The 10,374-nt window shown below is 41.6% G+C and overlaps 1 protein-coding gene across 3 annotated transcripts in view; it reads left to right on the plus strand.

Annotated features, from left to right (window-relative positions):
• EIF4G1 (eukaryotic translation initiation factor 4 gamma 1) overlaps nucleotides 1-7,467 on the plus strand; it is a 66,466-nt gene extending 58,999 nt beyond the window's left edge. For all 3 annotated transcript variants that reach the window (XM_044292501.1, XM_044292502.1, XM_044292503.1), the window contains exons 22-31: nucleotides 53-303; nucleotides 690-817; nucleotides 895-1,067; nucleotides 3,143-3,268; nucleotides 3,362-3,443; nucleotides 3,536-3,634; nucleotides 3,742-3,876; nucleotides 4,744-4,825; nucleotides 4,929-5,069; nucleotides 6,163-7,467. In XM_044292501.1, coding sequence (XP_044148436.1) covers nucleotides 53-303; nucleotides 690-817; nucleotides 895-1,067; nucleotides 3,143-3,268; nucleotides 3,362-3,443; nucleotides 3,536-3,634; nucleotides 3,742-3,876; nucleotides 4,744-4,825; nucleotides 4,929-5,069; nucleotides 6,163-6,353 — 1,408 coding nt within the window. In that variant the 3' untranslated portion in view covers nucleotides 6,354-7,467. The remainder of the gene's footprint in view (nucleotides 1-52; nucleotides 304-689; nucleotides 818-894; nucleotides 1,068-3,142; nucleotides 3,269-3,361; nucleotides 3,444-3,535; nucleotides 3,635-3,741; nucleotides 3,877-4,743; nucleotides 4,826-4,928; nucleotides 5,070-6,162) is intronic.
• The last annotated feature ends 2,907 nt before the right edge of the window (nucleotides 7,468-10,374 follow it).

The following is a 10,374-nucleotide window of genomic DNA, read 5'->3' on the forward strand; positions in this document are numbered from 1 at the left end:
TAACGTGAGTGCCTCCACTGTTTGCAATTTAACACCTTCTGTTCTGTTACAGAGGAAGTTCAAGCCGTGACCGCTCTGAGAGAGACAGGGGAGGAGAGAGATTTGACAGAGGCGAAAGGTATGACAAAGGGGACCTTTTTGAACGTTCTGGCCGCCCCGATCGGGCAAGGACTGTGCTGACCAAGAGGAGTTTCAGCAAGGAGACGGATGACCACAGCAGAGAACGAGAGAGACAGATTCCACAGGAAGCAGTGAGGAAAGTAGCAAGTATGACTGAGCCAAGAGACCGCAGCAAAGACAGCAGTAAGTGTTAATGTGCAGCCATCCTTAAAGGGAATCTGTCAGGTCCCTCATGTGCTATAAGGTATAGTACTACATGAATAGTATTGCTGCTGACTCGATCGCTAATTTGTGTATGGATATTCCCCCTGCTGGAATATGTTGAAAGGACTCCTGAAATGCAGCTAATGGAGAGCACTGCACTCAAGGAGAGGTCCTCCCAATGTATTCCAGCATCAGTTTGCAGAAGGAGCAAGGTGAGTATCCACATGTAAATTAAGCGATCTCAAGTCAGTGGCAGAAGTACTGTACTTAATAGGGCTTTGGAAGGTGACTGATTCACATCAAATGTTTATGCTCTCCTTATAGCCTGGGCACAATATCTTCATACCTTACTCTTTACTTTTCAGTTAAGCATGAGCCCCCAACAGCTGCTGCTGCCCCGGTTGCATCCTCTAAACCTACCATGTCAGAGGAAGAATTAGAAAGAAAATCCAAATCTATCATAGAGGAATATCTACATATTAATGATATGAAGGTGAGGTATTTTTTTTTCAAAAGTTATGTTTCTGTGACCCAGTTCATTGTTCCTCTGACAGTCGTTTGTCTCTACAGGAGGCACTTCAGTGTGTGCAGGAGCTTAACTGCGGGTCACTGCTGTTCATCTTTGTACGAAACGTTATTGAATCCACATTAGAGAGGAGCACCATTGCCCGGGAACACACGGGTCTTCTTCTGTACTCACTGGTGAAGAATGGCACACTACCTAAGGAACAGTATTACAAGGGGTATTCATAATTTATTTTGCTTTGAGCGAAGATTTATTTTTATTTTAGAGAATTCTCCCAATCTATTATTGTAATCAATTAAAACTCGTTATTACGGTATCTGCATTTATGTTGTGGTGGGTACTCAACCAATTCACAACATTAGGAGTACTTGTTTGTCCCCAGTGCTGGGTCTTTAAAGATGGCTCCCACTTGGCAGCTGAGCAGGCGCCAGACATTTGGAGGGATAAGTCCATGTTCGCCAATAACACAATCTGAGCTTTTAACCCCAGATGCCGTAGTCCATTTCGACCACAGCATATGAGTTTAATTTCTGGGAGCGCTTCACTCCGAATACTGAACAGATACCCCCTTGTGAAATCAAGGGAGCCATTCAGTTGCTGTGACAGCCTCAGGCCCTCTAAAGGCTCAAAGGCCTGCCACAGCAAAGTTATTTTTGATTGAAGTGATAAGGTGATCACATGTTAAAGGGGGGGACTTAAAATTGGTAAAAAAATATGAAAAAAAAAATATACCTAATTTATATTAAAATCGCCCGCTTATCCATTTTAAAAATAAACAATGGAAAAATTACTGTAAATCGCTAGTATCGCCATGTCCCAAAACACCCAATATAAATCCATTTATACTGTACAGTAAATGCCGTAACAGGAAAAAAAAAATCAAAATGGCTCTTACCCAGCTTTTTATAAAAAGTTAAGTTTTTATTTTATAGTATTAAACACAACAAAAACTGTACATAGTATTGCTGTAATCGTACTGACCCAGAAAATATCAGTTTTACAGCCTAGAGAAACCCAAAGAACTGCTCATATGGAAAGTTTTTCTAGCTTCATACTAAATTATATACAATATTAAATGGTGTCCTTAGAAAGTAAATCTTGTCCAGCCAAAAACAAACCTTTTTAATCTGGCTATGTGAATGGAAAAATAAAGTTATGGCTTTGAGAAGGGAGAAAAAACAAAAAACTGGAAAAGTTGCTGTAGCATGAAGGGGTTAAGGGAACACTAAAATTAATGGTAAAATATTGTTTCCCACACTAATTTGCCAGTCTGAACATTTCTTGCATGGTCCTGAAACAAACAGTATTGTAGAAATACTGGAGGGTTGGCTGAGGGGTTGGGACTTCAAGAGGACCTTTCACTAGAATAAAAAATCTAAACTAAGCATACAGGCATGGAGAGCGGCGCCCAGGGATCTCCCTGCACTTAGTATTATCCCTGGGCGCCGCTCCGTTTTCCCGGTATAGGCTCCGGTATCTTCATATGTTCGGCTCAACTGGGTGGAGTCTGCCTGCGTCTCCTTCTCCCAGGCTGTAGCGCGGGAGAAATAAAACCTTTCAGGCTATGAGCTGAGCGCTGCGATTGGCCAGCGCTACAGCTTGGGAGAAGGAGACGCCGGCAGACTCCACCCAGTTGAGCTGAACATATGAAGTTACCGGAGCCTATACAGGGAGAACGGAGCGCGTGCAGGGAGATCCCTGGGTGCCGCTCTCAATGTCTATGTATGCTTAGTTTAGATTTTTTATTCTAGTGAAAGGTCCTCTTTAAGGACATGAGGCTTAATTTATGGCTGAGATCAGAATACCTGTCAAGCAGGCTGTCTCACTGTTTCCATAGAAGTATATGGGAGTTACGGAGGAATTTGCGTGTGTTCAGTGTTCTTTTTAAAGGGTTTCCGTCACCAGTTTTATGGTGCCACATAAACTGACCCCCTTTAGCAAAATGCTGGGTCATTTTCTTTAACGCAATTGTTTTGCAGAAATCTTGTACAAGACAGCTCCAGCGCATGGCAATGAGTCCCCATATTCATGAGCTCCTGGCTGTCCCCGCCCACCTGCTGCTGATTCATATGGGGGGAAAAACTGTCAGAGGCAGGTGGGTGGGGAGAGCCGTGAGCTCATGACTATGGGGACTCATTGGCATGTGCTGGAGCTGTTAGAACCTAGCAGCATAAAACTGCTGACAGATTCCCCCTAAGTACAGGTGTTAAGTGTTCTCTAGGCTAGTGTTTCTTAAAGTCTGACACATATTTTAATTTGATTTAAATAGTTTTCTTTTTCTTCCCCCCCCAGAGTCCTAGAAGTACTTGAAGTAGCTGATGATATGGAGATTGACATTCCACATATCTGGCTATATTTAGCTGAACTTATTAGTCCAGTCTTAACAGAGGAAGGAATTCCCATGGGAGAGTTGTTCAGGTAGAAAGCAAACCCATTTTCTTGGCCGGTGATTATTACTGTTGGAGAATTTCTGGCTGATGTAGATATTGAAATGCAATTCTTTTCATTTAGAGAGTTGACGAAACCTCTGACTCCCATTGGGAAGGCTGGTGTACTGTTAGCGGAAATCCTAGGTTTGCAATGTAAAGACATGGTGAGTTTTGTGCTGCTATGATTTGAACACATTACATTAGGTGATCTTTGAAGCCGCTCTGACTCATGTGACCACCTTGCTTCTGTTTGCAGTCTCACAAGAAAGCAGGTGCTCTTTGGCAAGAATCCAGACTGAGCTGGAAAGAGTTCTTGTCTAAGGATCAGGATATGAACAAGTTTATCAGTGACAACGTAAGTTTCTAGAAAACGAGCACTTTTACCTCTGCTGCTGTCCTTTTTATGCTGTTACTTAGTATGGAGTTTGTACACCGTGACATCATTGCTTTTTCTCATTGCAGAAACTTGAGTACACACTGGGCGATGAGTCGGAGACGCCCAGTAAGACAGACCTCTCCCCCGCCGAGCTGGACAAAATGCTCACTAAGCTTTTGAAAGAGAACTCTAGTAACCAGAAGATATTTGATTGTATTGAAGTAAGAACATATGGGGTGGGGATTGAAACATTTTTTTTTTTTTTTGGTCCCCAATTCAGTGAAGAGCAGAAGGAAAGATCAATGATCTCTTCGCTTTAGACCTGAAATGGCTGTGATTTCAGCACTCCTAATCTGTGACCATTTACAGTCAAACACGCGTAGATAGGATTTAGAGAAGCCCATCTGCATGTAGTATAAAAATATTCATGGTTGTAAGCATGCTGCAAAGTTTCACATTCACAGCATGCTCACTATGTTGCTGACAAGCCACAAGCCATGCTTCACTGGCGTACATCCGCAGAGAAACTGGTCCACCACATCTGGACCCAGTCTTCTGGCCGTACCAAATTATTCCCCATAAAACTATATCAATCTCTGCTCCTTCTGGTCTGTAGCTAGGACTACATTTCATGGTGGACAGGTTTTCTTTTAGTGTGCAATAGGGACAAATACTTTTCACTTAATTTCATGCATGCTTCTTTTTAAATGATTACTTAAGCAAATTTCACACAAGCATGCTGGGAGTTGTAGTTTTGCAACAGCTGGAGAGCCGCAGGTTGGCCTTCCCTGCTGTATAGCCTCTCGTGCTGGTACACAGTCCAGTTGGTAAACAATCTAGGAAAAAGATGTCCAACACTGAGATGAAAATAAAATCTTCAGTCTTTACTTGGCTTCATGTAAAAATATACCTCCACATGGAAAGCAGTAATGCAACCAACGTGTGAACTCACAGCATCTTAAAGCTTTATAATGCTGAGAGTTCAGGTCATAGCAGCAGTGTTCAGTGTTCCCCAGATTGAACACGCTTGTGTGAAATTAGCCTTAAGGAGCGATAAGAGACCCTAAGTACTACTCTTTTTCCCATAGGGCATCTTGACTGACCAGCAGCTGTCGTCCAATCAGTTTGTCAGAACTCTCATGAACTGTGTGTGCAACTCTGCCATTATCTGTAAGTATTTGGGACCTTTCATACCTGCTTCATTTTCTTGGTTCACAGATCTTTTCCTGGAAGCTTCTCAAACTGACTTGGTTTTTCTTTTGTTACCTTGTAGTGGAGAATCCTTGCCGAGTTGATGTTAATGTGATCAAGAACAGAGCTAAGCTGCTTGCAAAATACCTGAATAACGAAACAAAAGAACTACAGGCTCTGTATGCTTTGCAGGCCCTTGTTGTGAAACTTGATCAGCCCCCAAGTAAGTTGTGTTTTTTGTGTTTTTATGTTTGGTTAAGTGGCTGGAAAAGATTTAAACGTCCGAATTTTTCCCTGCCACTGGAAGCATCATAAAGCATATTGGACATGCAACGCTAGATGTTTACCTGCCTGTTGTCGACTTTGCAGCAGTCGTGCCATGTAATTACAGCTGCTCCTTCCTTTTCTCATGAATGGGACGGAGCGGCTGTATTTACATTGCTTGCCCCTTCAATGTAGATGGTGAGCAGGTAAACTGTGAAGAGAACACAATGCTCGCAGGAGCAGCCGATCGCTGGGGAGCTGATCTGATATTGATGAGCTATCCTGAGTATAGGTTATCAATATAAAATCAGACAACCCTTTTAAATAGGTTCCACAGAATTAGAAAAACATTCTTCCAGAAACGGTACCCTCATGGACAGGTGTGGTTATATTTATAGAAGAAAGCTTCCATTTTTTTTTTTCCTTAACTTTTTCAACACCTTCAAGTCACTTACTGTTGAATAGCCAGGATGGCAAGTTCTTAAAGGAATACTAGTCCTAGAAATGAATACTAAAGGCTGTCATCCTAGAATATGCACTCGACATTTTGCAGAGAACACAAGAGTTAATCTCCTGCTGATCTCTTCCGCTTTCCAGGCCAGCAGGGGAAACATGGCATAGTAGTCTTTTCCCTATTGTAGAGAGGGCAGTGCAGGGTAGCTCCAGCCAGATAGCAGGTGAACCTGGCTGAGCACCTGGAACAGCGAAGATTTCCTTATCTATTTCTCAGTTTAGCTGTCATATGACTCCTCTCCCAACATTATCAGTATTGTTAAATTACCCCACTCATTGTATTTTTTTTTTTTTTTTTATCAACCTGGTGTAAAGTAGAACTGACTTAGTTGCCCATAGCAACCAATCAGATTCCACGTTTCATTTTCTAAAGGAGCTGTCAAAAATGAAAGGTGGAATCTGATTGGTTGCTATGGGCAACTAAGCCAGTTATACTTTACAACAGTTTTATAAATGACCCCATTAGGAGTATTGTGAACACATTTTCTGTAGGGATTACACTTGTGAAATCTGCTAACCAGTGTCGTGTTTCTTCATAGATCTGTTAAGAATGTTCTTTGATGCGCTATATGACGAAGATGTGATTAAGGAAGAACCATTTTACAAGTGGGAATCTAGCAAGGACCCAGCAGAGCAGCAAGGAAAAGGTGTCGCCCTGAAATCTGTCACCGCCTTCTTTACATGGTTGCGGGAAGCAGAGGATGAATCTGATACTGATCACAAGGACTAGAAATTCGCCTTTTATGCTTGCTCTTGTTTTCTTTGGGGCTTCCAGTTTTTGTTTTTTCTTTATTTTATTTTTTCTTCCCCTGCAGACTTTTTAACAAAGAAACACATGAATCCCAATGATTTTGCATTTGTGAGAATGTATTGACTCTTGCTGAATGATGAAGCCTGACAAAGGGTGGGAGGTAGCCTGGCACAAAAAAATTGAAAGTCAAAATGCCTAGTATAGGCAATTGCTAGAAAAAAGCCTTGGCACATGTGCAGGCGGCAGTGGTTGTTGGATGTTTTTTTTTTCCCCCCCTCCCCTGATTAATGCAACAGTCTCTCTTGAGGTTTCACTTCATAAGAGAACTTGAGGTATTTTGGGACTGCTGAAAGAAGGATGGAAAGCTGTGTCCCACTTTCTTTTCCTCATCACAAAAGTGGAACACACAGACCTTTCACTTGTGCAGACTTTTTGGTTTTTTCTTCTTTTTTTTTTTCCCCCCAAAGAGCAGTTGGAGCCTATATGCTTCAGTGGGACGGAGCATTTGAGCTTCTCTATTGCTCTTTATGGCTGAAATATAGATATATAAATAAATATATATATAAATATATATAATTATTACAAATTGTTTTTGGTTTGAAGATGGCAGCAAGCCATTTTTGAATCGTGTTTTTGCTCTCTGGCGCATACCTGGAGTTCAAGACACTGTCCTAATAGTTTTTTTTTTTTTTTAAACTAAAACAATGAACTTCTAATCTGTAATAATTCATGTTGTTGGATGCTCTGCCAGCAACTGGATCTTTCCCCCCTTTTTTTGTTTTTTTTTTTGTTTTTGTTTTTTCACAGATCTCCCTTCTCAGCGGAGTAGAGAATTTTATTTCTATTCAGATCACCATGTGTTGGAAAGAGGCATCTCTCAACCCTAGCAAATTCTGTATTTATAGAGAAAGCAAAGCCTTTTTGGTTATTTGTCCTTCCAAAATGTTTTGGAGGTTCTTGTAATTATTAAACCAAGTAAGAATGAAATTTGTAAATACTTTTTGCTTTCTTTATTAAGTATTTAATGATTCTGGCATACAAAGTTTCCCCAAAACCTCTTTTCACAGAAACTGGAAATAAATGAGAACCTTAAGTAATGTGTCGTGTTTTGTATACTCTAAATTGGCATCAGCCTCCCATGTTAATACATGGAAACTGAACACAAACTTGGCTTGAAATTTTCAGATTCTGTTCATGTATTACCCTTTAGTAATTTACTTTATGCTTTGATGCAGCCATCATTTCAGGGGAAATGACGACTAAGAATAGTTTTTCTGAAATATCTACAGTATTTTATAATGTATGTCTTGGACGTTGTGGAATGTAGATTTTGAAGATTGTCTGTCAGCTCTCCTCATATGCCCTCTTTTGTGTGGAAACTTATGCCCCGAAGAAATAATTCAGGAATATCTTTTCTTTAAACTATGCATTGTGCTATTCCTGTGTTTATTCCTCCTTAAAATGAATTATTAAATTGAATACAGGGCATCACCTCTACCCAGTCTATGTAGCATCGTAGAGGGGGAAAAAAGACAAGTCTCCGACCGGGTGTTGCTAGGGTCTGAAAACATCCGGGGCACAAGCTCACTGTTGAAATTGCACATTAAAGGCATGCTTAAAGGGGGTGTTCTGGTTTACGTAAATTAAGTGCAATACTGCAGTCATTATATAATACAACATTCGTTAACTTTCCTATATCTGTTATGTTTCATTTCCTCACCACTGCAGAAATGTTTGCTTGGGCCCTTTAATATTTATGGGAGTGGACCCTGGGCAACTCCATAGATCACTCCCCCCCCCCACTCCCCTTGTACTTGTTCTGCTACTTGCGGGCTGCGTGGGCATGAGTTCAGTCACTTTGGTGCGCAATCCTGTCCTGCGGCGCAAGACCAGTTACCTCCCGCAGCGGGTCTCATGGGATCATGTGCCGCAGGACAGGATTGTGCACTGAAGTGACTGAACTCATGCCCGCGCAGCCTGCAAGTAGCGGAACAAGTACAAGGGGGTTGGATGATCTGTGGTGGGTTGCCCAGGTCCAATCAATATTAAAGGGGCCTGGAATAGCCAAATAAAAATGCTACCAGCATAACATTCGGGGCACTGGACAAAACATCCGGGGCTCAAGCCCTGAATGTTTTGACCTAACACCCTTGCTGATCGATGTAACACAGAAACTAGTAACTTTGGTCAAGTAGACTCTTTTGTCTCGGCCCGCATGCATAGCTGCTGTGACTAATGTATAACAGCACAAAAGATGAGCACCTATTGTTACTAACGGTATAATTGGCAAGTGTTACCGTACTACCCTGTATGGCACTTCTTTCTAATAGTTATCTCGGCACAGCCTGACACTGTTAGCTCTGACTGGACAGTATGAGAAGGTGGAGACCCCACCCACCAAACTGGTATCATGAAATCTATTATGGGCAGTACAATTATTTACTAAAAAGGACAACTCTGGAGAGCTCTTCAGACCTCTTTAACCACCTAAGGCTGGGTTCACACTTGAGCGTTGCGCAAACGCGCGTTTTTGACGCGCATTTTTGACGCGCATTTTTATGCGCGTTTTTGTAATAGTAAACGCGCGTTTGACGCGCGTTTGTGTGATTCACTACAGTGTCCTATGGCCACAAACGCCCCAAAAGTCGCTCATGTACTTTTTGGAGCGTCGGGCGTTTTACAGCGCGATCGTACGCGCTGTAAAACGCCCAAGTGTGAACCATTCCCATAGGGAATCATTGGTTTCTCCTTGTTGAGCGTTTTACAGCGCGTAGGAACGCGCTGTAAAACGCTCAGGTGTGAACCCAGCCTAACTGTTTTGCCCCAGTCCAGCTTGGGCAGTGGGAAAAGTAGCTAATTGGAGAGGGAAGGGCTGCTTTAGATGCTATATCTTCTGAATGATAGCAGCTGGAAACATGCAAATGGTTTTGTTTTGAAGCCGACATTCCAGGCTTTCATACATGAAAATGACAGCTAAAGTCCAAGCAACAGAGGAGAAATCACTGTTAGAAATCGAGTCGTGAATAATGGGTTGTAGAAGTTGCTTTTACTTTCAGCTGCATTCACCACATCCCAATTTCTATCAGTGATATCTTCCCCTGCACTGAACATATTGCTGCCATTCTGGTATTGTCTGAAAGCTGGACTTGGGCAAAACATGTGGGTTGAAAGCCCCTCTGTAGGGGTTGTTATAGATTTTTAATAATCTCAGACAACCCCTTTTAAAATGTCTTTAAAATACAACTCCACTAGCAAAAAAGTTGGGACACTGTGTGAAATGTAAATAAAAGCCGAATGTAATCTGTAAATCTCGGACCCGTGTTTTATTCACATTGCATGTTGAAAGTGAGACCTTTAACCATTTTGTAGAAACAATGTAACTTATTTAGAATTTGATGGCAACATAAAAGTTGTGACAGGGCAACCGAAGACTGGAAAAGTCGTACAAAATAAAAAGCAACTGGAGGAGCAATTTGCTACTAAGGAATATGACTGGATATAAGAAGCAAAGATCGGCAGAGGTTCACCAATCTGTGGAAAACTGCATGTAGAAATTGTTGATCAAAATTACCCTCAACTTAAAATTGTGAAGATCTGACCATCTACAGTACATAATATCAAGATTCAGAGACTCCAGAGAAGCTTGTGTGTGCAAAGGACAAGGCAGTATTGGATGCTTGTGATCTACGAGCTCTCCGCACCGAAAGCAGACGTAATTCTGTACTGGAAATCACTGCATGGACACAGGAACACTTCCAGAAATGATTATGTTAACAGTTCAATGTGCAATCCACAAATGTAAGTTAAACCTCTATCATGCAAAAAACAAGCATATGTGAAAACAATACAGAAATGCCACCATTTTCTCTGGACCAAACTTCTTTAAAAGGGCTGAACCAAAATGGGAAAATGTAATCAGATTTTTTTAAACTACGGACACTGTCCTGCAAACTGGAGAAGAGCGGGATCACCCAGCTTAATATAAAACTGTTCAAAAGGC

Source organism: Bufo gargarizans, chromosome 4, assembly GCF_014858855.1.
Source record: "Bufo gargarizans isolate SCDJY-AF-19 chromosome 4, ASM1485885v1, whole genome shotgun sequence".
Classification (NCBI taxonomy): Eukaryota; Metazoa; Chordata; class Amphibia; order Anura; family Bufonidae; genus Bufo; species Bufo gargarizans.